Genomic DNA, 27,196 nt, shown 5'->3' on the forward strand with positions numbered 1-27,196 from the left:
GTTATCCATCAACTTATTTACAAACAAAAACAAAATTAATATGAAATGCATGACTGATAAAGACAATGCAATTATCAACTTTAATTAGTGGGAAGGACAGGATGGCGTTGCATTATTGAGGAGAAAAGAAAAATCAAAGAGAGTATGTGTCTAATACGCGGCCAACACATTTTTTTCTCCTTTGAAGGAGACATTCTGAGTGCTTTCAACTGCTAGCTAGACCACTTCTTCAGACAAAGACCTTGCACTTCAGGTATGCACACTCACCTGAAAAATTTGCCATTTTCTTTTTTCAGTACTGAAACATTATATTGATAACCTTGAATTAACTTTGATTTCCAATTCTTATGCATGTCGTTGTATATCAGTTTTGATCTCTCCCTATCAAAAGTTCTTTTTAGTTGTTAAAAGATGTCTTTGTGTCCAAATGGAGTTAATTAGCTAACATTTTTTTAAAAAAAAAAAAAAAAATTAAAATATATTAGGCGTTCTTGGGCAGATGGGACAGAATGGTGCAGGAAGTAATAATTCAAATGATGTCAAAGATGAAAGCAGAAGGCAATTAGTGATTGATATACCAGACAACTTAGAGGATTTACTATCGCAGCCAGCTTTATGGCCAGAAATTTGTATCTACAAAATTCCAAGAAAACTTCGAGCTATAAATCCGTCAGCCTACACTCCTCAAATGATTTCCATAGGCCCTTTTCACCACAATGAAAAATCATTGAAACCTATGGAGAAGCACAAACTGAGATATTTGGCAGAATTCTGCAGAAGGACCGGTAAGAATTGGGCTGATCTTGCAGAGAAAATTATAGAATGGGAAGAAACAATCCGTCACTGTTATGACCAAACATTTGAATCGTATGAAAACAACATGTTTGTAAAAATGATTCTATTGGATTCTGTGTTCATTATCGAATTTTTCTTGAGAAGAGGAGAGAATTTTATTTCGACAGAAAAATATAAAGCTGATTATATATTAGGCAAACCATCGCGCGAACATGGCATATTAGAAGACTTGATATTGCTTGAAAATCAGCTGCCTTATTTTGTGCTTGAGGATTTATATGAATTTGCTACTGGAAATTCTGGTTTTCTTTCTCTCGTGTCCTCCAACTTATTGGATTACCTGCTTCCTCCAAGAATTGATGATGACGATCATAAAAAGAATAGATCTTGCGATTGCTTCTCCATTTTTTATGGGTTTTGGATTTCGAATAGGTTCTGCTGTCAAAAAGAGCACAAAGACGATGAGAGTACAAGCGTAGAAGGAAAAGAAATTGAGGAGAAACCTAAGCACTTGACTGATTTGGTTAGAAGATCAAGATCCTACAAACATCCAGTGTCAAACAATGATGCTTGTATTGAAAGTCTTTATAGTGCTACAAAGTTACACGAGGCAGGAGTCAAGTTTAAGGTGGATAAAAAGGCGTGGCCTCTTGATATAAAATTTGAAAGGGGAGAATTGAAAATGCCAAGATTTGAAGTTCACGATGGCACAGAACGATTGATAAGAAATCTGATGGCTTTTGAGCAGTGTCACTATCCAAACGATCCTTACATATGTGAGTATATATTGATATTAGATTTTCTAGTAGATACTGAGAGAGATGTGGAATTGCTTATTCAAAATGGTATTATCACTAATTTGCTTGGGGAGTGCAAATCAGTGGCTAGGATGGTGAATAAGCTTTGTCTTGAAATTACAACATCTGGGTCTTGTTTCTATGGAGTAAGTGTGGATCTTAATAAACATTATGAGAATCCTTGGTTTAAGACTGTGGCTATCATGAGAAGTGTATATTTTAGCAATCTCTGGAGAGGGACTGGAACTATTGCAGCACTTATACTTTTATTTCTCACTTTTATACAATCTGTATACTCTCTCAGACGTATATTTTAAGTTCAGTGTGCTTATGTTGTAGTAGTGATGTTCTTATAATATGTTGTTATGGTGATGTTATTATATTTTAATGTTCTTATTATAGTATATGTTACTTTAATAAGACTCTGCTCGGTTTGTGATTTGTATTTGTTTTCCAACTTTTGACATTCTATTAAGAGTTTGCTTTATCTGTATTGCAAAGTGCTTCGGCTCCCTTCATCTCCTCCCTTCTTTTTATTTCTTTGTTTAGCTATCAGAAGGGCAGTGTCTTACTGTTTTAGCTGTAAGTTACCTTATCGGCCGCATTTGCCAAGTTTAAAGCCATAAACTTTTAGTTCAATTTTCATAATGACCATTGCGCTCAATGATTCTAAACATTTATTTCAGTCCACAAGCGAATTAATTTTTAATCTACTATTAGTTTACAAGCCAAATTGATAAAAGAAAAAAGGGTTAAACCTACTCGTCATTAAACTCCCTAATCAACTGAAAAATTTTCTGGGAAGGCACCACCCGAGACTCAAGAACTTTCTCTTAATCTCTCTTTCCAAGCACTGACCCATCAACATCATAAAATTAATCCTATTAATAATTAACCAAATAATTCTAAAGGGAGAGTGGAGTCGAAATCCACGCTATCTATTGAAAGATCCCAATCTCCGATTGGCGAATTGGTAACTGAAGTTGGAGCGGAATTAGATTCTGGCGTTCTTGCATTGTTGTCTATTCCAAAGCCGGACGACGTCGCCGGAGATATAAATGCAGGTGAAAAGTTAACAAAGAAATCATTCTCCATTATTGACTCCTTGAAAATATCATTTTCTTCATTGAGAGAAAAGGGTAGAAATATTTCCAAGTCTTCGCTTTTACTGAGTCCTTCTCTGTAATTGAAAGATATCTCTTTTAATAGCTTGGGCTTCACTTCTTTGTGTTGTTGCTGTCGTTCTACTGAGCAATTATCCTCACCTTGTTGCGACTTGTCGTTTATTGAAGCTGCTAAACGAGCAGCTTGAAAACATGTGTGCCTTCCTCTATAGGTCACTTCAAATATTGTAGGGTCTTGATCTGATCTCTGAACCTCGTGAGGGCATCTATAGTATCTCTGCAATAAAGTTTGCTATCAAAATTTTACCTAGGAAAATTAACTATAGTGCACTGAGAGATCAAGACATGATATATAATCAATTACTAGTCAACGACAACATGTACCTACAAATTTGTCCGTTTCAGCGACATTTGATTTTTATCCCTAAATTGGTTGGAAAAATATGCACCCCACTATATATAATATACCTAACACATTTTTGTCGCTTTTGAAGGGATAAAATCTGTCTTTTGAATTTTATAGAATTTTGTTTAATTTTTCTATAATTTAATTGAATATATATTTTTAAATATTTTTTAAATAGATATAAAAATAATTAGACCTTTAAAATTTTAATATTTTTTCAAACACTTTTATATATGACTTTGTAATTTTTTAATTTAATCTCATTTATATCTTCTTTAAACTTGATAAAATACATTCTATTACCAATATTATTGTTTACAATTTTACATATTGATTCTCACGTGTAGTTGAGAACTTTAAATAATTTATTTTTTAATTTTGTGCAAAGATATGGTCTAAAATATTACATGCTATTGATAAAATTTCAGCTTAACTTCATCCGACGAAAATAATTGATGTGGAGATCAAAGTCAAGTAAGTCGTGATTTATTAGATTAATGTTATAGCATAGCCAAATTATAAAATATTTTACAGTATGATAAATGCGAATTTGTAGTGAATTTATATAATTAATTAATAATAAATATGGATAAAATTTTTAAAAATAATAATTAATATAGTCTCAAAATCCTAAATAAATACTTAAAGTGTAACAAGATAAAATGTCTAATTATTACTATTAAAGTGCAACGAAGGAGGGAGCACTGTATTAGGACAGGACAGATTGCATTATCGAGGAGAAAAGAACAATGAAATAGATCATTCGACTTAAATTGATTGGAAAAATATGCACCCTACCATATATAATATACCTAACACATTTTGTCGCTTTTGAAGGGATAAAATCTGTCTTTCAATCGCCAAAACACTTCTTACACTTTAGGTTTGCACACTCCTCCATTTCACATATAAACATGTATTTTCACATTTAAATTGAGATATTTAAATTGAGATAGTATTGAGTTAAAATTTTGTACCGGCGAGTTTTTAAAAAATTACCCAGAAATACACTTTTGAAACTACCTTATTTTTTTAAGAAAAAACTTTAATTTTGTTATCCTTCAACTGATTTACAAATAAAAGAAATTAATATAAAAGGTACGACTGATAAAGGCAACGCAATTATCAAATTTAATTAATTAATTGGTAGGACCAGAGAGCGTTTCATTATTGATGAGAACAGAAAAATCAAAGAGAGCATTCGTCTATAAAAATCTGAGTGCTTTCAACTGCTAGCCAGACCACTACTTCGGGCAAAGATCTTGCACTTCAGGTATGCACACTCTCCTGAAAAATTTTGCCTTTTTTTTTTTCATTACTGAAATGTAATATTGATAACCTTGAATTAACTTTGATTTCCAATTCTTATACATGTCCTTGTATATCAGTTTTGATCTCTCCCTGTCAAAAGTTCTTTTTGGTTGCTAAAAAGATGTGTTGTGTGCAACTGTAGTTAATTAATTAACAAATAGTTTTTTAAAAAAGAATATATATGTGAAGTATATTTCGTGTTCTTGGGCAGATGGGACAGAATGGTGAAGGAAGTAATTCAAATGATGTCGAAGCTGAACGCAGAAAGCAATTAGTCATTGACATACCAGACAACTTAGAGCCTTTACTATCGCAGCCAGCTTTATGGCCAGAAATTTGTATCTACAGAGTTCCAAGAAAACTTCGAGCTATAAATCCGTCAGCCTACACTCCTCAAATGATTTCCATAGGCCCTTTTCACTACAATCAAAAATCATTGAAACCTATGGAGAAGCAAAAACTGAGATATTTGGCAGAATTCTGCAGAAGGACTGGCAAGACTTGGGTTGAGCTTGAAAACAAAATTAGAGAATACGAATTAACAATCCGTCACTGTTATGACCAAACATTTGAGCAGTATGAACAGAACATGTTTGTAAGAATGATTCTATTGGATTCTGTGTTCATCATCGAATTTTTCTTGAAAAGAGAGACAACAGAAGAATCAGAAGAATATAAAGCTGATTATATATTAGGAAAACCATCTCGCGAAGATGCCATATTAGAAGATTTGATATTGCTGGAAAATCAGCTGCCTTATTTTGTGCTTGAGGATTTATATCAATTTGCTACTGGAAATTCTGATTTTCGTCGGCTCGTGATGTTCAACTTATCGAAATACCTGGATCCTCCGGAACTTGATGATGATGTTCATAAAAAGCATAAAACTTGCGATTGCTTCTCCATTTTTTATGGGTTTTGGATTTCGAATATGTTCTGCTGTCAAAAAGAGCACAAAGACGATGAAAATACAAGGACAGAAGGAAAAGAAATTGAGAAGCCTAAGCACTTTACTGATTTGATTAGAAGATCAAGATCCTGCAAACATCCAGATCCAGTGTCAAAGAATGGTGCTTGTATTAAAAGTCTTTATAATGCTACAAAGTTACACGAGGCAGGAGTCAAGTTTAAGATGGATAAAAAGGCGTGGCCTCTTGATATAAAATTTGAAAGGGGAGAATTGAAAATGCCAAGATTTGAAATTGAAGATGGCACAGAACGATTGATAAGAAATCTGATGGCTTTTGAGCAGTGTCACTATCCATATGATCCTTACATATGTGACTATATATTGATATTAGATTTTCTAGTAGATACTGAGAGAGATGTGGAATTGCTTATTCAAAATGGTATTATCACTAATTTGCTTGGGGAGCACAAATCAGTGGCTGAGATGGTGAATAAGCTTTGTCTTGAAATTAAAACACGTGGGTCTTGTTTCTATGGAGTAAGTGTGGATCTTAATAAACATTATGAGAATTGTTGGTTTAAGACTGGCGCTAGCATGAGAAGTGTATATTTTAGCAATCTCTGGAGAGGGGCTGGAACTGTTGTAGCACTTAGTAAGTGTCTGCTCGGTTTGTGATTTGTATTTGTTTTCCAACTTTTGACATTCTAATAAGAGTTTGCTTTATCTGCATTGCAAAGTGCTTCGGCTTCCTTCATCTCCTCCCTTCTTTTTATTTCTTTGTTTAGCTATACCTTATCGGTCGCATTTGCCAAATTTAAAGCCATAAACTTCTAGTTCAATTTTCATAATGACCATTGCGCTTAATGATTCTAAACATTTATTTCAGTCCACAAGCGAATTAACTTTTAATCTACTACTAATTTACAAGCCAAATTGATAAAAAAAAGGGTTACACCTACTCGTCACTGAACTCCCTAATCAATTGAAAAATTTTCTGGGAAGGCACCACCCGAGACTCAAGAACTTCCTTTAATATCTCTTTCCAAGCACTGACCCATCAACATCATAAAATTAATCCTATTAATAATTAAGCAAATAATTCTAAAGGGGGATTGGAGTCGAATCCATATTGAAAGATCCCAATCTCCGATTGGCGAATTGGTAACTGAAGTTGGAGCGGAATCAGATTCCGGCGTTCTTGCATTATTGTCTATTCCAAAGCCGGACGACGTCGCCGGAGATATCAATGCAGGTGAAAAATTAATAAAGAAATCATTCTCCATTATTGACTTCTTGAAAATATCATTTTCTTCACTGAGAGAAAATGTTGGAAATATTTCCAAGTCGTCGCTTTTACTGAGTCTTCTCTGTAGTTGAAAGATATCTCTTTTAATAGCTTGGGCTTCACTTCTTCGTGTTGTTGCTGTCGTTCTATTGAGCAATTATCCTCACCTTGTTGCGACTTGTCGTTTATTGAAGCTGCTAAACAACCAGCTTCAAAACATGTGTGCCTTCCTCTATAGGTCACTTCAAATATTGTAGGGTCTTGATTTGATCTCTGAACTTGTTTTGTGGCTAAACAACCTTGTGAGTGACGGTTAGTGCATCTATGGTATCCTCTGCAACAAAACATGTCGTTTAGTGAATGTGGTGTGGTGTCTGGAAAACTCAGAATTTTATATTTTAAGATTATAAAAGTCAAAATTGATGTGAATATCGTGGAATGGAAATGTTATATTTTTTGGTTCTTTAAATCAAATAATTTTATGTATAAAAGTGAGAAGGGAAATCATGAAATTTTCGATAATATGTTTAATGAAATTTAAAATGTTATAAAATAATTTTATTAATAATCAATTAATTTTTTAAACTATTATGCTTAATAAATAATTAAAGTTAAACACATACCAATTAAATTTTTATTTTAAATATTATCCTTAATAGATAATTAACGTTAACTATATATTAATAATATATTTTATTTTTAATTATTTTAATGTCATATAATAAGGCTATACATGAAAATTAAAAATTCTTTTATTTACTATATATGTTTTTAATTTTATTCATTTTATGATTTAAATTAAATGTTAGAGCAAAATACATATTATATACTTCATGTATTTATTATTTAACTTAATAGATAATAAAATAAATTTACAATCTATAATCTACATACACGTGGGAATAGAGGAGGAAATTATTAGATTTCCTGAAGTAACCCTAGTTTAATTTGAAATTCATGATATATCATTTTAATTAATTTTTTATGCATTTTAATTGGAGAAAATAAATCTATCTATCATTTTGAAGATCCTTTTTATTCTATTTTTACTGCCTTTTAATTGAAAAAAATATATTTCATTTATACTTTTAAATATCCTTTTAGTTAGATTTTTATGCATTTAATTCGAGAAAATATTGTCCAATGATTTTTATAATTAATAGTTTTTTCTATTTTTAATCATATATTCTCATGTTATATTACTTTTTAGGAGGTAAATCAAAAACCTTATTTCAACTATTGAAAGTGGAACTTAAATTTTATTAATTTATAATGTTCTAAATTTTTTAAAATATGACTAAACACTTTATTATTATACTATATTAATTAATTACAATGAAATTAAAATAATTTTTAAAAATATATTATTTCTCTTTAATTTAATTTAGAGAGGATGTTGTACACTTATTTGAATCATTTACGTATTATTGTATTTTAAAATTTTTTAAATTTAACAAAACAATGGAATTATGAAATTCTAGTATTTGACTAATATAAAAAATAGATTTTTTTAGTCTAATGAATTTTTTTTGAAAAAAATATGCTATAAATATTTGAATTTGCTATTATTTTTTTTTTCAACCTTTCTATATTAAAAATGAAATAAAAAGAAAATTCAAGAGCTCTATTTTCATTCAATATTTTATTCTTTTATTTTTGAAATTTATAGAATTTTATTTAATTTTTCTATAATTTAATTGGATATGTTTTTTTAAATATTTTTTAATAGATATAAAGATAATTAGACATTTAAAATTTTAATATTTTTTCAAATATTTTTACGTGTGACTTTGTAATTTTTGAATTTAATCTCATTTATATCTTCTTTAAACTTGATAAAGTACATTTTATTACCAATATTATTATTTACAACTTTGCATATTGATTCTCATGTGTAGTTGAGAACTTTAAGTACTTGATTTTTGGATTCTATGCAAAGACATGGTCCAAAATATTACATGCGATTGATAAAATTTCAGCTTAACTTCATCCGATAAAAATAATTGATGTGAAAATCAAAGTCATATATTATACGGTAGCTATGCAGAGTAAGTCGTGATTTATTAAATTAATGTTATAACATCGCCAAATTATAGAATATTTTGCGGTATGATAAATGCAAATTTGTAGTGATTTTCTATAATTAATTAACAATAAAATTATATATATATATATATTAAAGAGGGAGAAACATAAACATCATTTTCTTTTTAATTAGATATTATAATAAAATACATGTTCAATATTTCATTGTATATATAAAATGCAACATTAATAAATCATTATTTTTATTTTTATCTAAATAAAAATTTATACTTAAATATTATGTAAATTAAAAATAAAAAAGTTAAACTAGTAAAGTACACGTGGCACTCCCGTCATAAAATAACTAGTCATAATAAATGTAAGAACATTAAAGAGTTAAAGACTTATGTTAGAAGGTGAGGGCTATTAAAGTTTGCCACCAATATTTTACTTTGGAAAATTAACTATAGTGTACTGCGAGATCAAAACATGAAATATAATCAATTACTAGTCAATAACAACGTAGAACTACAAATTTATTGCTTTCTCAGTTCCAGCGAAGTTTAATTTTTTCACAAAAATTAAAAAATGAATGAAACATATTGATTTCTTAAAATCTAGAGTAGAATGTGTAAATTGTCCTTAAAAATTAAAAGCTATTCATCTAATTTTTGATACAAAACATCTTATAAATATGAGTAAAATTAAAAAAATAATAATTTATATAGTTTCAAAGTCCTGAATAAACACGTAAATTAAAATAAAATAAAATATTTAATTGTTAATATTAAAGTGTAACGGATGACGGAGTACTATATTAGAACAGGACAGATTGCATTATCGAGGAGAAAAGAAGAGTGAAAGAGAGCATTCGTCTTAAATTGGTTGGAAAAATATGCACCCTACTATATATAATAAACCTAACACATTTTTGTAGCTTTTGAAGGGATAAAATCTGTCTTTCAATCGCCAAAACACTACTTGCACTTCAGGTTTGCAGACTCCTCCCTTTCATATATAAACATGTATTTTCACATATAAATTGAGATAGTATTCGGTTAAAATTTTGCTACGGTGAATTTTTTAAAAATTACCGAGATTATTTTTTTAAAGAAAAAACTTTAATTTTCTTATCCATCAACTTATTTACAAACAAAAACAAAAGTAATATGAAATGCATGATTGATAAAGAAAATACAATTATCAACTTTAATTAGTGGGAAGGATAGGATAGCGTTGCATTATTAAGGAGAAAAGAAAAATCAAAGAGAGTATGTGTCTAATACGCGGCCAACAAATTTTTTTCGCTTTTGAAGGAGAAAATCTGAGTGCTTTCAACTCCTAGCTAGACCACTGCTTCAGACAAAGATCTTGCACTTCAGGTATGCACACTCTCCTGAAAATTTTGCCATTTTCTTTTTTCAGTACTGAAACATTATATTGATAACCTTGAATTAACTTTGATTTCCAATTCTTATGCATGTCGTTGTATATCAGTTTTCATCTCTCCCTATCAAAAGTTCTTTTTATTTGTTAAAAGATGTGTTTGTGTCCAAATGGAGTTAATTAGCTAACATTTAAAAAAAAAAAAAAAAAATTGAAATGTAATAGGCGTTCTTGGGCAGATGGGACAGAATGGTGCAGGAAGTAATAATTCAAATGATGTCAAAGCTGAAAGCAGAAAGCAATTAGTCATTGACATACCAGACAACTTAGAGGATTTACTATCGCAGCCAGCTTTATGGCCAGAAATTTGTATCTACAAAGTTCCAAGAAAACTTCGAGCTATAAATCCGTCAGCCTACACTCCTCAAATGATTTCCATAGGCCCTTTTCACCACAATGAAAAATCGTTGAAACCAATGGAGAAGCACAAACTGAGATATTTGGCAGAATTCTGCAGAAGGACTGGTAAGAATTGGGCTGCTCTTGCAGAGAAAATTATAGAATGGGAAGAAACAATCCGTCACTGTTACGACCACACATTTGAGTCATTTGAACACAACATGTTTGTAAAACTGATTCTATTGGATTCTGTGTTCATCATCGAATTTTTCTTGAGAAGAGGAGAGAATTTTCTTTCGACAGAAAAATATAAAGCTGATTATATATTAGGGAAACCATCGCGCGAACATGGCATATTAGAAGATTTGATATTGCTTGAAAATCAGCTGCCTTATTTTGTGCTTGAGGATTTATATGAATTTGCTACTGGAAATTCTGGTTTTCTTTCTCTCGTGTCCTCCAACTTATTGGATTACCTGCTTCCACCAAGAATTGATGATGACGATCATAAAAAGAATAGATCTTGCGACTGCTTCTCCATTTTTTATGGGTTTTGGATTTCGAATAGGTTCTGCTGTCAAAAAGAGCACAAAGACGATGAGAGTACAAGCGTAGAAGGAAAAGAAATTGAGGAGAAACCTAAGCACTTGACTGATTTGGTTAGAAGATCAAGATCCTACAAACATCCAGTGTCAAAGAATGATGCTTGTATTGAAAGTCTTTATAGTGCTACAAAGTTAAATGAGGCAGGAGTCAAGTTTAAGTTGGATAAAAAGGCGTGGCCCCTTGATATAAAATTTGAAAGTGGAGAATTGAAAATGCCGAGATTTGAAGTTCATGATGGCACAGAACGATTGGTAAGAAATCTGATGGCTTTTGAGCAGTGTCACTATCCAAATGATCCTTACATATGTGAGTATATATTGATATTAGATTTTCTAGTAGATACTGAGAGAGATGTGGAATTGCTTATTCAAAATGGTATTATCACTAATTTGCTTGGGGAGCACAAATCAGTGGCTAAGATGGTGAATAAGCTTTGTCTTGAAATTACAACATCTGGGTCTTGTTTCTATGGAGTAAGTGTGGATCTTAATAAACATTATGAGAATCCTTGGTTTAAGACTGTGGCTATCATGAGAAGTGTATATTTTAGCAATCTCTGGAGAGGGACTGGAACTGTTGTAGCACTTATACTTCTATTTCTCACTTTTATACAATCTGTATACTCTCTCAGTCGTATATTTTAAGTGCAGTGTGCTTATGTTGTTGTAGTGATGTTCTTATAATATGTTGTTATGGTGATGTTATTATATTTTAATGTTCTTATTATAGTATATGTTACTTTAATAATACTCTGCTCGGTTTGTGATTTGTATTTGTTTTCCAACTTTTGACATTCTAATAAGAGTTTGCTTTATCTGTATTGCAAAGTGCTTCGGCTCCCTTCATCTCCTCCCTTCTTTTTATTTCTTTGTTTAGCTATCAAAAGGGCAGAGTCTTACTGTTTTAGCTGTAAGTTACCTTATCGGCCGCATTTGCCAAATTTAAAGCCATAAACTTTTAGTTCAATTTTCACAATGACCATTGCGCTCAATGATTCTAAATATTTATTTCAGTCCACAAGCGAATTAATTTTCAATCTGCTATTAGTTTACAAGCCAAATTGATAAAAAAAGGGTTACACCTACTCGTCATTAAACTCCCTAATCAACTGAAAAATTTTCTGGGAAGGCACCACCCGAGACTCAAGAACTTCCTCTTAATCTCTCTTTCCAAGCACTGACCCATCAACATCATGAAATTAATCCTAATAATAATTAAGCAAATAATTCTAAAGGGAGATTGGAGTCGAAATCCACGTTATCTATTGAAAGATCCCAATCTCCGATTGGCGAATTGGTAACTGAAGTTGGAGCGGAATCAGATTCCGGCGTTCTTGCATTGTTGTCTATTCCAAAGCCGGACGACGTCGCCGGAGATATAAATGCAGGTGAAAAATTAACAAAGAAATCATTCTCCATTATGGACTCCTTGAAAATATCATTTTCTTCATTGAGAGAAAAGGGTGGAAATATTTCCAAGTCGTCGCTTTTACTGAGTCCTTCTCTGTAGTTGAAAGATATCTCTTTTAATAGCTTGGGCTTCCCTTCTTCGTGTTGTTGCTGTCGTTCTACTAAGCAATTATCCTCACCTTGTTGCGACTTGTCGTTTATTGAAGCTGCTAAACGAGCAGCTTGAAAACATGTGTGCCTTCCTCTATAGGTCACTTCAAATATTGTAGGGTCTTGATCTGATCTCTGAACTTGTTTTGTGGCTAAACAACCTTGTGAGTGACGGTGAGTGCATCTATAGTATCCTCTGCAACAAAACATGCCGTTTAGTGAAAGTGGTGTGATGTCTGGAAAACTCAAATTTTGATATTTTAAGATTATAGAAGTCAAAATTGGTGTGAATCTCGTGGAATGGAAAACTACTGTTTGCTTCCTTGACTCAAATCATAATAAATATAAGAACAGGAAAGAGTTAAAGACTCAGCTTGGAGGGCCAGGGGCTATTGAAGTTTGCCCCCATTATTTTACCTTGGAAAATTAGCTCCCAGAATATCTTTCTGGCCATACTTTCTCCAGTTATAACCGTCATCAAGTGGTCCTTCAAGTCCCATCCCTGAACAAACCTTTACTTGTTCAGTCCATCTGGGTTGTGTCTTTCTGCGCATCCAAACATAGCCAATTCCAATGCAGTTCAAAATTTTACCTCGAACTTTGGTATATCTATGCAAGTATAAACTTATTATATACATAAATATTTACCTCTTCTTGTAAACATCTCTCTGGAATTCTTGGTCGGAGATCTCACTTCTCGGGCTGCTATTAGCACAGGAATGTGGTGATTCCAATGCACTGATTGAAGGTTTAGTTTCCCAATTCAGAATGGAAAGTGCTTTCTCATAAGAAGAAAGTATTTTCTCAACAAGAAACTGACGCGTTTCAGGCGATGATAAAGAGGTAAGATGTTTCCTTAGCTGCTCTGTGTGCTCTTTCCCCTGAGTAAGCTCACTGATTAGAGTCTTTTGTTCCCGATCCATGGAATGGTTTTCCACTTACAAAAATTGACAAGAACGAACAACAAGAAGCGAGCTAGACAACGAGACGAAGTAGCAAATTTAAGATTTCAGTCATCAAAACAGACAAAACTCCAAATGTAAGAGTAGATATGAAATGACGAGGTATATATCTATGCAAAGAAAGGGAAAGGCTTTTTTCTTAGTGGGGAAGTTGTAAGGAAGATGGGAGATATAAAGAGGAGAAAATAGAAAATATTGACTTGGGAAAAAATAAAAAATAAAAAACAAAAGTTTTTTGTTTTATTTTGCTTCAGTACATAGGATATTATATAGACATAATTAGGTGAATTAAATGAAAATTGAATAAATGGAGATAGAGAAATATCCCAATTGCTGACTATTTCAAAAGATGCAAAAAAGGTGACCAATGACCAATGACCAAATTTCTCCATCTCTCTATTTTCTTGAATTTTAGTAACTCAGTGAGTCTAATCTAACAGTTTCTTGTCTTAGTGTGTGAGTGCCAACGCGGAAGAAGGATTGAAGATTCTTGGATCGGAGGTCTGGTCTTGTGGCTCTTGTTCAGTCTACATTTTGCGTTCACTCTTGATAATGATTTACAGTGTAAAGAAAATATTAATTCATAATTAATGGACCTTTGACGTTTCTTTCTTTGCTTTACCATTTTTAGCCCCTTGCTTACGCCCGATGTTGATGGATTGTCCATGCTAACAATTAACACCGCACGTGTGTGAAATTATAAGAGAATGAATATTTCACGTTCCAAGTTTAATTCTGGACAATTGGCTTTAAGAATGTTTTCTAAAACTAAAACAAGCGACCGGTTAAAATTATATTTCAAGTTAAAGTATTGATTGAGACGGTAAATGATTTTAATTTCTGTATAAATAATAATATAAGTTTAATTTTTAGAAAATGCACTTCAGAAAATGCACTATATTTTGGGTCTAAACCTAGTGTGAGAGTCGAGTTGATTTTATTTTACGGTAATGCATTCAATAGACTTTCATTACTCTCTTATCCTTATTTTGATTTACATAAAAGGAAATAGTTACATGGCATTCAGACAATAACAAGTAACATCAATTGAGTCTCGGAGCATCCAAACAATATTACTTGAAAAAGGAGAGTTGAATTGGATTAACGTCATTTCATTAATTATTGTTGTTATAATTAACTAATGAAATTTTATCAAAACATAAAACTTGTCACTGTTTGTTCTTACGAGTCGCAATCCCAGTGTCAGGCATTTCATAGACAGAAAATCAACGTATTCTCTAGAAAAATTTCCCGTAGGAATCACGCGAACCGATATACGGGGCAAAACTTCCATGAAAGTGCCGAGATGTTTACCCGAAAACACGCTTGAAGAAAGCGATGAACCGTGTGGGCTTATGAAGTCCTTGCCATTTATTTTCCGGTTACTGCTACTTTGATGTGTTTCGGTTTCCCTTTCTTTCTTTCTTTTAAATTAAGAATATTTTAAAAAATATTTTGTAATTAGATTAGACCACTTCAAATTGCAAATGTTTGGTAAGAAAAGGCAAAGGCCAACGCGTAAAGACGCCTGTAATTTTCACCATTAGTTTATTTGGAGTGTCGAAAGGGTTCCATCTTCAAACTCTTTGATTTCAAACAGAATATGCAATCATCAATCATTACATAGAACTATTTTTCTCCTTTTTTTTTTTAAATTACTATATTTTTATTAATTTATTAAAGTTGTTCGGTACTCAATCCTAAAGTGAACTTTACAACAACAGTAATAATGATAATAATTAATTACTGTCATTTGATTTTTTTTTTGGGTCGCAAAATTTTTAAAATAAATGAATAAAAGCATCATTCATTCAATAAAAGTATAAAAAGAATATTACTGAATCATTTTTAAAATCAATCAATAGGGGACCAGTATATATTGATGTAAAAGTATAATATATGCAACCTATTGAATTGTTGATCTTCCCAATTTTGTACCAAATGGACAAAAATACAAAATTTGTAACCGAAAATAATAAAATCATATAATAATTTTTGTCTTTAATAATAGTAATAATCTTATCAATTAAAAATATTAAAAGTTATTATTTCAATTTTTTTTTTTGTAAAAAATTAGAGCTTTTTAATTATTTGGTGTAAAATTTGAGTGATAATTATATAAAAGATTTATTTTTGAATAAATTGTATATGCTATCTGAGTGTAGGGAGTAGATTGGGCTTTAGATGCTTTTGAGTGGGCCTCGCTGTCAAATATGGTAAAGATATGTTCAGATCTTTTCTCATTAGCGCATAGCAGGTTTGGCCCATCTTATCAGCCCATTATTGTTAAGACAACAAAACAAGTAATGTGCTGGGCCGAGTAAACAGATTATCGAACTCGGGCCGAGACGTGGATCTGACTACTGGAACGCCCAGTTTAGCGTCTGTATATAATGAGCCATCACGACTGAGAAATATCTTTCAATCATTGCAGTAACAGTGGTCGGTGAAGCGAAAACCACGTGATTTTTCTTTATAAACTAGTAGGCGAAGCGAAGCCGCACATTATCTCTTGACAAACCAGTCTCTCTACACTGCAATCTTCCGATTCAGCCATGGAATTTCCGTACTTAGAAGCTGTACTCGGTACTCTCTCTTAATTTCGATCATACAATACTTACAAATATGAATGCTTTTCTAATGATCCTTTATAATGGATATTGCTCCAATTTCTGATTAATTAGTTCTGCTGCGCTTTGATGATCTTTTATTAACTACGTTTGCTGCGGGTTTTTCTTGTATTCGTTTTCTGTTTTTGTTTGTGCAATATTTTGGGTGCGCCTCGAGTTTCTTTCGTTTAATATGGAGCTCATTTATCGAGAAAAGCATCTGCTTGGTTGTCGGGAAAATGTAGATGAGAAGAATTTGCGTTTTTGCGTTTATTGGTTGTTGACTTGAAGTATTTAAAGCTATTTTTCTAAGTTGACACTTGATCCATACGACCTTCTGGTAGCTGAGAAATGGATGCAAAAAAAATGAGACGAGGGTTTTTATGTTGAGCTTTGTTTGTTTTGCTTTCAGAAAAATTAACTGAGCTCAATGAAGCCAGATGCAAAAGGTATAGGGCTACTTTTTCTATATAATGGCGTTTTGTAAGCTTTTCATGGTTTTTGCTTTTTCAGTTGTCATGATTCTGATCTACATCTTTGAGACATATTTGGCTTTGCGAGAACATGCTACTCTGAAACTGCCCACACTCCCTAAAGCTTTGGAAGGAGTAGTCAGCCAAGAGAAATTTGAAAAATCTAGAGCTTATAGCCTTGATAAAAGGTTTATTGCTTCATGCAATCATCTGCAGTTTAATGCTATTATTTACCCGCTATTAATTTAACTTTCTGCAATTGTTGGAGTGCTTTTCTTTTATGGCTTTCAATTTCATTGATTGTTCTCCTGGTGCTTCTTTTAATTTTTCAGTCGCTTTGGTTTTGTTCACGGATTTGTGACTACACTGACGGACTCAGCCATTTTATATTTTAGGATATTGCCTTGGTTCTGGAAGGTAACTGTCTAATTGACTGGATGGAACTTTGTGAAATTAGTGAAGCCTCCCTTTGGGTTTCTTTAACATTCTAAGTTCTCTTCATAATTGCAGAAATCAGGAAACTTTCTTCTTTTGCTTGGTCTAAACACAGAGAATGAAATACTACACACCCTTGCTTTTTTGGCTGGTGTCATGATGTGGTCACAGGTATGCTGTATGCATATGACAAAAAATTTCTCTTTATGAGTGCACTTGCACATGTCATATATGCGTAGCTAAACTAATTACAATATATGTTGAAATAAATACCAATTCTATATTTGTACTGCCACTATTTTCTATAATAGTTTAATGCAAGAACAAAGACAAGGTTCTCATCTTTATTTATTTCTTTAATTTTTTTATGTTGTTTTTTATGAATGTCCCACACAAAATGCAGTTTTTGGTGATTATTTTAATATTTTTTCATTCAAGCTAATTTAATTTTTGAGTTTTTTAGCATTAAGAGCATTCACATAGCAATAATCGACCTGCAAACTTAACCAAAGAAAGGGTTATGCAGTTTAATAGTGAAAATACCTAGATGATGTCGATTTTCATCTTGGGCACAAAGCTGAAATTTTTGAATGTGATATTGCTTATATAGTTACTATCACCTTGTGTTTATGATTCCATTTTTGTAGGGAGATTATGCAATGTTGTCAGATTATGATATTGAACAATTTCATTCAATTCATTAGACATTTCTCATTTGACATTGCTGTGTTTTAAACATGTTCATGCAGGTTACGGAGTTGCCTTTTTCTCTCTATTCAACTTTTGTGATTGAGGCCCGTCATGGTTTCAATAAAGTTTGTATCTGCTTCCTTATCTTTCTAATTTTTCATCCATTGTTGTGGACTAGATTACTAGCACCTATGTTGGTAGCTTAGTCGGTGTTGCTAATTGTATTGGCGATGGTGTAAAGTTGGTTGTTATTTATGTTAATTCATTTTATATCCCATTTCTTGTGGGATCCTTATTTATTATTTTATCTGTTTTACAGCAAACTATAGGGTTATTCTTTTGGGACGTGTTCAAGGGAATATGCCTTGCTTTTGTACTCGGGCCACCTACTGCTTCAGCAGTCATTTTAATTGTACAGGTAAGATCACCTGTTGGTACTAAGAAAGTCAAATAGATGCAGCATTTGATTGTTATGTTTTTAGAAGTTTCCTGCTGTCTTTTACTTTTAATAACACACCTGCGAGTACTGAGGATTGAATGCGTTATTTCGAACATGTTTCTCAAAGCCATGATAATCTTCTTTTGCAATTTTGCAAGTCATCCCTCATTATGGTGAACTATTGTTTGTGTGGTTGCAGAAAGGAGGTCCTTACTTGCCCGTCTATATATGGGCATTTATGTTTGTTCTCTCTCTTGCAATGATGACACTATATCCAATTTTGATAGCGCCTCTTTTTAATAAGTTCACTCCTGTGAGCATCTGAAATCCTTTCCATTATTCAATTTGTGCTTTGCTGTAACAATTTTTCTTTATTGATTTACCTTTTCCTGTATTGCTGTGACAAATAGGTTCCAGAAGGAGAACTTAGGCAGAAAATTGAGGCACTTGCTACCTCCCTTAAGTTTCCTTTAAAGAATTTGTCTATTGTGGATGGATCTACCAGGACATGCCATAGCAATGTGAGGATTCAACTCTTGCACATATATTTAGATTTCCTACATGGGTTGTAACATTACCTGTTGTGAATTATTATTTTGCTCATAGTATGTCATCATGTGTGTCATTGTTCATAAATTACCTGGTTGTGGATGATGTTTTTATTTATTTTGTTACTATCAATGCGACATTCATTATGTCTTTTGTGATTGTTGCACAGGCATATTTGTATGGCTTCTATAACCACAAGCGAATTGTCATTTATGACACATTGCTTCAGCAGGTGAGAAGGCATTTCTGTTAGAAATTTTTTCTAGTCATCTTGTCCTTGTACATCTTCTTATATCCCTGACTTAAACTGATGACTAATTATTTTATTAATACCCAATTTATGTTGACAAGCCTTTTCAGTTTGAAGGAAACACTACCTCCCTACTTTATCAGTGTATGGAACGTAGGGCTTAGTTGTGCCCACCTCTCCCTCTTTCTACACACTAAATCTCAAAAAAAAAAAAAAAAAAAAAGAGGAGGTTGCTGCATGCTTTTGACAAGCACACACTAGCTAATAAAGTAAGGCAATATTAACCAACAGTCTGGGTAACTTTGTGATTAAAATATGCAGTTTGTGTCATCAGCTAGTTTTTATTGTTGAAACAATATGCTTTTCCTTGTGATATGTAAATGTTTTTACATGTTTCTGATAAATTGCAGTGTAAAGATGATGAAGTTCTAGCTATACTTGCCCATGAAATGGGGCACTGGAAACTTAATCATACAATGTACTTCTTTATTGCTGTGCAGGTATGTCGATGTTTTCTTGCAAAATTCTCGTTTTTAATCCATTGACTTGTTTTCTCATTGGCTCATCATATTAACAATTTTGTGTTAAAATCCTGCTTTGAAGTATATATCATTTTAAATGCATGCTAGGTAGAGTCTGAGCCTGTGACAGCTATCACTGAGAAGAGGCTCAAAGAGAAATTGTCATGGTTTTCACTTCTTCAATTCTTTCTTTGGTGTGAGTTTTGACTTCAAAATAGACAGGATTCACTTTTCATAAGCATTATGGAAAACTAGAACTTTCAACTGCCTAGCCAATGAAAATCGAAGGCATGTCACACATCACGCTTGCTGCCATGGTTGGGAGCAGAGCAGGAGTTATTTAGAATCTCAAGATTATTATTTCAAATAAAGATATGGATTCTCGAATAAGTTGGGAAACTTAAATGTGTAAGATAGAGTGAGTTAAAGGGGAGGAGCTCATAAAGCTTTTTAGGGATAAATCACAATGGGATGAAGTTCCATAAATGCTGCGTTATTTGGATTGGGCTATTTTTTTTTTCTCCTTGATAATGTTTAATTAAAACCTCATTTATGAGTAGATCAAAATAAGGGTTTCAATTTCAATTTCCTTAAAATTGTGAGATCTAGATATTTTAGTTTTTTAGATTTGATATTTTCTGAGGTTTGAATCTCAGGTATTAATTTGCCTTTCAGTAAGAATTGTCATTGTTCTTTTTTTTTTTTTTTTTTTTTTTTTTTTTTTTTTTTTAAGTTAGAAAAGTTAAAATATTTGATTAAAAAAAAAAGCCTTGGCAGAAATAAACTATAAAGGACTTCTTATGTGTTGTGTGACTAGTTTTTGTTGCTCTGTATTGGTATTGATCAAATGCAGATCCTTTCATTTTTACAATTTGGAGGATATACTCTTGTGAGAAACTCGAGTGATTTGTTTCGAAGTTTTGGGTTTGATACACAACCGGTACTCGTTGGACTAATCATATATCAGGTATTTCCTTATGAAGAAACAAATTTTAGTGTTGGGGAGTCATGTTTATGTTTATTCATATGCAGATAATTTTGTTGGCTGTGCAATGTTTGATCTGTCAATAATATAACTGGTTTATATGATCTCGTTTCCAGTATATTATGATACCCGTCCAACACCTACTATTCCTTGGTCTTAATAGGGTGAGCCGTTCTTTCGAATATCAGGTAACTTCTTTTCCTAGTTGTCCCCTCAGTTTTTATTTATTTATTTATTTTAAAAAGAGAAGAAAACCCGTGAAAATCATGCTATCATTTGACACGCTTGCTACTTGTAGGCTGATGCATTTTCCAAGAAGCTTGGTTATTGTTCTCCTCTTAGATCTGGTCTTGTGAAACTGCAGGTGATTTATTAGTACTTCCATTCTTTGCATGTTCCTATGTGACATTTGTGGAGATAAGAGTGTTCCATAATCCTCACTGTCTGACAAATGAGGGATCTAAGCCTAGAATCTTTATACTTCTTAAAGCTGTTTTATTTCGTTAATAATTCCCATGTCAATTTCTCCTGGCTTAGTTCATACCATGCCAATTGTTCTCCAATTTTCATTTGGGTTTTTCTTCATTTTTGTTACTGTAGTGTTGGCCCCAATAGTCATGCCTCGTTTATTCATTTGCTTGATTGAGTTGATAATTTTTGTTACTGTAGTGTTCTGTTATTATAATTTTGCAACACGTGTTTCTAGGTACATTAAACCCTTGATTGAGTTGAAGTCTCTTATTTTTTTTAATTTTTTTATATTGGATTTTTTATGTTTCCTAGTGCACGTTACTGACCAGCGAGTTGATGTTCTTTCAGGTAGAAAATTTGGAAGCTATGAATACTGATCCTTGGTTCTCAGCATACCACCATTCTCATCCTTGTCTTGTGGAAAGATTGGCTGAACTTAATGAACCAGATAAAAAGGAAGACTGATATTGCAACCTGTGTGAATGGGCAACTAAGAATTCCATTTTTTTCGTTGCAATTGAGAATGAGTGGTAATAGTAAGTAAGAATCAGCTGTTGTTATGTAACTTTTGTCTTCCTGGATGTCAACGTTTCTGTAGTTCAGGTATCACTTCTGTCGAAACCCTGTTCAAATAGTTGTGTATCTTATGTTCGCATGGATTTGTATCTGTTGGTCTGCAGATGAGTAACCGTAACTTATGTTGAATAATGTATTGTTGCCAGTTTCCAATCAGTTGTTTTTTTTGTTTTTTTTGTTTCCTAATTCTTTTCCTCGCATCGGCTCTGGAATCCATCTTTAATGCATTTACTAGGCTTAATTTCATTATCCATTTTTAACACAATGTTGCATTCTTGTTTTCCTTGGATGTAAAAATGGCATGTCGTTTGCTAAAATATATGCATATAGGTGATGGTGTTTTTAGTACAAGATCATGTGATGAATTTTAAATTGGTTGAATGGACTTCCTACGTACCTAGAAAAAGTGGTAATGTGATTCACACTTGAAGATATTTTTAGATATGAGAATAAACCAATGTTATCTTATGTCCAATGAGGAAGGACATGTTTGGTATTGGCTAGTTTTAAGAAAGCAAAAGTCTTTGAATGCATTATGCTGACGACTCAGTTCCTGGGAGGCTTTCCACTATTGCTATTTTATAATCAATCAAATCCTTTCGGAGCTTTGTCCGAACATAATAAAATAATTATGATTAAAGATTCTAAGAAGATTACTGGTAACTTGCTATTATCCAGTCACAGATTAGCTTAAGCACAATACAAAAGAATATTATGGACACTGGAAAAGCAGGTCTTTAACTGCATTATTATGGTCCTACTTTGATGCTTCTCGCCCGTCTGATTATTCATCATTAAGGATAGGTTACGATTACTTAAATCATTTTCTCAATTAAACCGAAAAAACACATCTAAACTTGTTAGCAAACAAATCCTAATAAAAGTCTATAATTATTGAATTGGAAAAAGCAATTATGATTTTTAATAAAGGAGAATTCAGTATGATACCTAAAATTGATTTTGACTCTCAATCTAGATTTCTTTGACTGTGGTACGACGTCATTTCATTCATTTTTTTTATCTTCTTTGCATTAAATGCAGACAAATCTTTTTATAATGAAGTAAATAACTAATAATGTCAGTAATGTTATTTCAAATAATAATAAAACATTTCAATTTATTTTTTTCAATAACTAATAAATTAATATTATAATATAATAATTCATTAATACAATTTTTTAATATAAATTTATAATATGAACGAGTTAAAATTTACACTACCTTATTAATTATTAAAATAAATTGAAAAACTTTTCATTAATGCAATAAACTTATTATTTGTATATGGCATTCAATTACTATATACAACTAATTATAATATATTTTCCTGAGATTTTAGAATATAATAATAAAAATATAAATATTAAACTCATACAATATTACTATTTAAATTTCTAAAAATATTATAATATAATTATATATTCCGCGCGAGGCACGACACATAGCTACTTTCCATACAAATCTTATCAAATTAGATAATTTACTATTTTCCATTAACCATAAGTTAGAAACAATAAACATTTTAATTACCTTTTCTCTTAGAAAATAAATTAAAGCCTTGCATTTCCTAATGTCGAAACTCAGAAGCACGAGCTGATCATAATGCCACGTGGAAATCAGTAGGCAAGGAAAAAAAAAAAAAAGAAAAAAAAGAGGAGAAAAGAGAAGCCTAATGATGTGATGAAATTGAAGAACAAGATTCACATAATCGGTGTAGTGTCGTCTCGTAACATCACAGTCATCTTTAACGGTCCTTTCCTTGCGTATAATCGACTGACAATTGGGACAAATATGTCATTTTATAAGCCATAGTCTTATATACCCACTACCCTGACAAGCTTCTCTCTCCTTACTCACTCCTTCCACCTACACTGCCAAGCTGACAGCTCATCTGCTAATACTCTTCTCTCTCTCCATTTCCATTCTTTTCCTTCTTTTTTCGCATCTCTCTCTCTCTCTGTCTCTCACTATTTACTATTACTTCCTACAGAGGGAAACACTCTCTTTAATATTCCATTGATTCCTCTTTTTCCACATTCCTTTGTTTCTTTTTTTTTTCTCTATCTTTTCTTTGTGTTTTGTATATATACATATCTATTATTCGCCGGAATTATTTTTCCGGCGAGCCAAATGTGGCGGAATCTTGTAGTGATTTCTTATACTGCCGAATTCTGCCGCCATTGAATTCTTTTATTTTCTTTTTCCTTTTTATTATTTTCTTCTGTTAAAGCCAAGGAAAGGAAAAGAAGATTAGGAATAATGTCGGTATACGATGCCGCATTTGTGAACACAGAGCTATCGAAGCCTACCTCAATCTTCGGCCTCCGGCTTTGGGTGGTGATTGGAATCCTTCTGGGATCTCTCATAGTCCTCGCTCTATTCCTCCTGTCTCTCTGCCTAACCTCTCGTCGGAAAAACCGGCAATCGTCCAAGCTTACTGACACTACCCCTCCCATTTCAAAGGAAATACAGGAAATCGTGCGCTTCCCTGCACAGGATCACCACCACCATCATCCTCTCCAAGTCCCAGAGATTCAAGTTGAGATCGGTAAGATCGAGCATCGTGTGGTGTTCTCCGACCGTCCCTCTAGTGGGGAGAGTAAAGGGACTGCCAGTGGGTGTGAAACAGCGTCGTTTGGCAGCGGGAGTGTGGGCCCTGAGGTCTCGCATCTCGGGTGGGGCCGCTGGTATACTTTGAGGGAGCTGGAAGCTGCAACGAATGGGCTTTGTGAAGAGAATGTGATTGGTGAAGGTGGATACGGGATTGTGTACAGTGGGATTCTAGGTGATGGTACTAGAGTTGCTGTCAAGAACTTGTTGAATAACAGGTGACGAGTTTTATTGGGTTTTATTTAAAACTATTTTGATTGTTTTATGTGTTTAAAATTTTGAATATTTGATTTATGCTTCTTTTTTGTTCCTTTACTGGGTTGTATTTATCTCCAATCTGTTACTCCCGCAAACGTAGAAAGTTTGGGCTAGAGGCTAGAGCTTTAAATTTGAAAGCTTGTCTTGTCTTGTTTTTGGTTTCTGCTGAGGTTGCTAGGGGAGTCTATCGAGAAAAACGTTATGAAAATTTGAATTTCTTTTCGTGATTTTTTCTTGTTTCTCGTTTCCAAAATTGAAGAGCATCAATAGGCACAGTAATTGAAAATCATGGTTCTCTCTCTTTCTATGCGATGCTTTTGTTTGTTCTTTATTCTTGTCTTACTTATGGTAGAATATATGTAGTGAAGTAAAATGCTTTATGGGAGTGGAATTTATATAGTTTCCTTCTCAAAACCTTTTGCTTGAACTTGGATTGTAATTGATAAATTTTGGCATGAGCATGCCTAGAGGCCCGTATCTCCCATTTAAATTTTTGTTAGGACCATTATCCTGTGTCCTTGCAAGTATTCTATTGGCTCATGATAATGAGATTAAACATTCATCAGGGGTCAAGCCGAGAGGGAATTCAAAGTGGAGGTGGAAGTAATTGGACGAGTACGGCACAAGAATCTTGTTAGGTTGCTTGGATACTGTGTTGAGGGTGCATATAGGTAAAATTAATTTTATTCAAGTTTAGATTGTGTTTGTAGCTTTTGTTGAATTGGTCAGTAGATGTAACTGGTTGCTGTTTTGTTTTGTAGGATGCTTGTGTATGAGTATGTTGACAATGGTAATCTTGACCAATGGCTTCATGGCGATGTTGGAGAAGTCAGCCCTCTAACATGGGATATCCGTATGAACATTATATTGGGAACAGCTAAGGGGTAATGATAATTAGTAACCTAAATCTGTTTAATGTGCATGTTTTCTATACTTATGCTTGCATTTGTAAGTCAAGCTATTGTTTGCTATACGATTGTCACTATCCTTGCAGATTGGCCTACCTTCATGAGGGTCTTGAACCGAAGGTTGTCCATCGAGATGTTAAATCTAGCAACATACTACTTGATCGCCAGTGGAATGCTAAGGTTTCTGATTTTGGCCTTGCCAAGCTCTTGTGTTCTGAAAGGAGTTACGTAACAACACGGGTGATGGGAACATTTGGGTTAGTTAGTTTCTTTGTTTCAAGTGTTGGTTTTTATTTTTTCTTTTCTCTTGAATTAGTAAAGTTTCTTGATAAGGGTGCAGCTTAGCATATACAATTCATTGTTTAGGTGTTGGATTCCTTAAGATTCTTATAGGGAAATTAACTCCAACTTATTTGCTGGCTTTGCTAGTTATGTTGCACCAGAATATGCTTGCAGCAGGAATGCTGAATGAGAAAAGTGACGTTTATAGCTTTGGTATTCTCATCATGGAGATAATTTCCGGGAGAAGCCCTGTTGATTATAGTCGACCTCAAGGAGAGAGTTAGTTTTGGGATGTAATTGGGAGTGTTGTCTTTGCTACTTCCTTGTTTTCAGTTTTTCCTTGTTTCAAACTATTACTTATGCAAATGCCTAAACATTTCAGGTGAATTTGGTGGATTGGTTAAAAACCATGGTTGGCAACCGAAAATCTGAAGAAGTAGTTGAATCCTAAGTTGCCAGAGTTGCCTGCTTCCAAAGCACTAAACGTGTTCTCTTGGTTGCTCTTCGATGGTTTGATCCTGACGCAACAAAGAGACCCAAAATGGGGCATGTGATCCACATGCTTGAGGCAGATGACTTGCTATTTCGTGATTAATGCACTATTTTCCTCAAAATTATGAGGTGTAATTTAGAGTATGTGAAGAAAGAAACAGTTTTCAGCTCATTTTCCCTTTTCTTCTGTTATTTGCAGGAACGCCGAATAGGGAAAGAATCTTCACATTCACGCCATGATTATGAACAAGAAAAATCACAGTGTTGCAAAATTAGGTGACAAAAACAATTGGGTGAAGGCACTTCAGACACAAGCGAAGGTGATAGTATAGGAATCTTCATCAGCCAAATAGATGGAGATCACGTCATCGGAGAATTAGGTGATTAACTAATTACTTCTCCGAGCCATTGGACCTCCCTCTATTTTTTCCCCCCTTGTTGGTAGAATCCCCTTCCCCACCTCTCTTCCCTTTTGTAGGTATTTATTGTGTTTGTTGTACCTTCATTCAAAGAAACAATAATCTGCATTTGTTCTGTGCTTAGCTTCATATCTTTTGAGATATATCCTACTTCAATTGGATATAGTTGTACAATTGAAAGAATTCATTCATTATTCTTATAGAAACCATAGTTATTAGATTTTCTTTTTCAACTTCTTGTAAAACAAATACAGTTACGCATTACAATGTACTATCTATTTCATCCAAAAATCAATGTCTGATTTTGCTGAATTAGTTATTAGGATATTCTTACTTGTCCTTTTCTTTTCTTGTACATTTCTAGTCATTCAACATGTCTATTACTCAGAATGGTGAGCTTAGGACTCATCGCCATCATTGCCTGGCTGTATATACCAACTAGTGTGATGGAAGCATTTAGATTACCTCAACATCAGTGCTAACTCTAAAATGAGATGGTCCAGGGACCAGTCAATTCTTTGGAAGGAAATAAGCTTAGTAGCTTTACAACTTTTTGATTCATGTGCTTTTTCTTGTCTTGGGTTGGACCACCCAGCTGGGCAGCAGCCAAAGCATTGTCTGGAAATGGGGTATGGCTCCCTCCCTGTTATCAGTTTCCCTATCA

At 33.0% G+C, this 27,196-nt stretch overlaps 6 protein-coding genes and 2 pseudogenes across 9 annotated transcripts; 5 read left to right on the plus strand and 3 right to left on the minus strand.

The window, feature by feature from the left end:
* Positions 1-121: 121 nt before the first annotated feature.
* Positions 122-2,012, plus strand: LOC149492068 (UPF0481 protein At3g47200-like). 2 transcript variants are annotated; one of them, XM_089716897.1, is made up of 2 exons: positions 122-253; positions 486-2,012. In XM_089716897.1, exon 2 carries the CDS (start codon positions 500-502, stop codon positions 1,907-1,909), a length of 1,410 nt encoding a protein of 469 aa, XP_089573023.1. In that variant the 5' UTR covers positions 122-253; positions 486-499; the 3' UTR covers positions 1,910-2,012. The 2 variants fall into 2 exon arrangements, with proteins under 2 accessions (XP_089573023.1, XP_089573024.1); XM_089716898.1 differs by having other exon boundaries at positions 133-253; positions 500-2,012.
* A 471-nt stretch (positions 2,013-2,483) lies between these two features.
* LOC149492069 (putative WRKY transcription factor 46) lies at positions 2,484-3,127 on the minus strand. Its single transcript, XM_089716900.1, has 2 exons — positions 3,105-3,127; positions 2,484-2,982 (listed from the first exon to the last, which is right to left on the minus strand). The coding sequence occupies exons 1-2, from the start codon at positions 3,125-3,127 to the stop codon at positions 2,484-2,486; spliced, it is 522 nt and encodes a 173-aa protein (XP_089573026.1).
* A 1,144-nt stretch (positions 3,128-4,271) lies between these two features.
* Positions 4,272-6,079, plus strand: LOC105643347 (UPF0481 protein At3g47200). Its single transcript, XM_089716899.1, has 2 exons — positions 4,272-4,395; positions 4,645-6,079. The coding sequence occupies exon 2, from the start codon at positions 4,645-4,647 to the stop codon at positions 6,016-6,018; it is 1,374 nt and encodes a 457-aa protein (XP_089573025.1). The 5' UTR covers positions 4,272-4,395; the 3' UTR covers positions 6,019-6,079.
* Positions 6,080-6,140: 61 nt separating this feature from the next.
* LOC149492070 (putative WRKY transcription factor 46) lies at positions 6,141-6,976 on the minus strand (annotated as a pseudogene).
* Positions 6,977-9,916: 2,940 nt separating this feature from the next.
* LOC149492071 (UPF0481 protein At3g47200-like) lies at positions 9,917-11,871 on the plus strand. Of its 2 annotated transcripts, none has more exons than XM_089716894.1 (2): positions 9,917-10,035; positions 10,279-11,871. In XM_089716894.1, the coding sequence occupies exon 2, from the start codon at positions 10,279-10,281 to the stop codon at positions 11,686-11,688; it is 1,410 nt and encodes a 469-aa protein (XP_089573020.1). In that variant the 5' UTR covers positions 9,917-10,035; the 3' UTR covers positions 11,689-11,871. The 2 variants fall into 2 exon arrangements, with proteins under 2 accessions (XP_089573020.1, XP_089573019.1); XM_089716893.1 differs by having other exon boundaries at positions 9,948-10,035; positions 10,265-11,871.
* A 154-nt stretch (positions 11,872-12,025) lies between these two features.
* Positions 12,026-13,769, minus strand: LOC105642939 (putative WRKY transcription factor 53). The gene is made up of 3 exons (XM_089716896.1): positions 13,252-13,769; positions 13,021-13,149; positions 12,026-12,799 (listed from the first exon to the last, which is right to left on the minus strand). Exons 1-3 carry the CDS (start codon positions 13,524-13,526, stop codon positions 12,259-12,261), a joined length of 945 nt encoding a protein of 314 aa, XP_089573022.1. The 5' UTR covers positions 13,527-13,769; the 3' UTR covers positions 12,026-12,258.
* A 2,222-nt stretch (positions 13,770-15,991) lies between these two features.
* On the plus strand, positions 15,992-21,719 carry LOC105642941 (CAAX prenyl protease 1 homolog). The gene is made up of 14 exons (XM_089716895.1): positions 15,992-16,151; positions 16,688-16,835; positions 16,980-17,064; positions 17,158-17,253; positions 17,832-17,897; positions 18,092-18,190; positions 18,411-18,524; positions 18,622-18,732; positions 18,930-18,992; positions 19,421-19,510; positions 20,385-20,498; positions 20,633-20,704; positions 20,815-20,880; positions 21,336-21,719. The coding sequence occupies exons 1-14, from the start codon at positions 16,121-16,123 to the stop codon at positions 21,450-21,452; spliced, it is 1,272 nt and encodes a 423-aa protein (XP_089573021.1). The 5' UTR covers positions 15,992-16,120; the 3' UTR covers positions 21,453-21,719.
* Positions 21,720-23,405: 1,686 nt separating this feature from the next.
* Positions 23,406-26,393, plus strand: LOC149492072 (putative serine/threonine-protein kinase At1g01540; annotated as a pseudogene). Its single transcript, XR_016319155.1, has 7 exons — positions 23,406-24,391; positions 24,998-25,102; positions 25,193-25,315; positions 25,426-25,596; positions 25,769-25,900; positions 26,004-26,020; positions 26,313-26,393. The product of XR_016319155.1 is annotated as a putative serine/threonine-protein kinase At1g01540 (transcript).
* Positions 26,394-27,196: the final 803 nt, after the last annotated feature.

Source organism: Jatropha curcas, unplaced genomic scaffold (genome assembly GCF_041381405.1).
Source record: "Jatropha curcas cultivar XTBG-Jc1 unplaced genomic scaffold, XTBG_Jcur_1.0 HiC_scaffold_129_pilon, whole genome shotgun sequence".
Lineage (NCBI taxonomy): Eukaryota > Viridiplantae > Streptophyta > Magnoliopsida > Malpighiales > Euphorbiaceae > Jatropha > Jatropha curcas.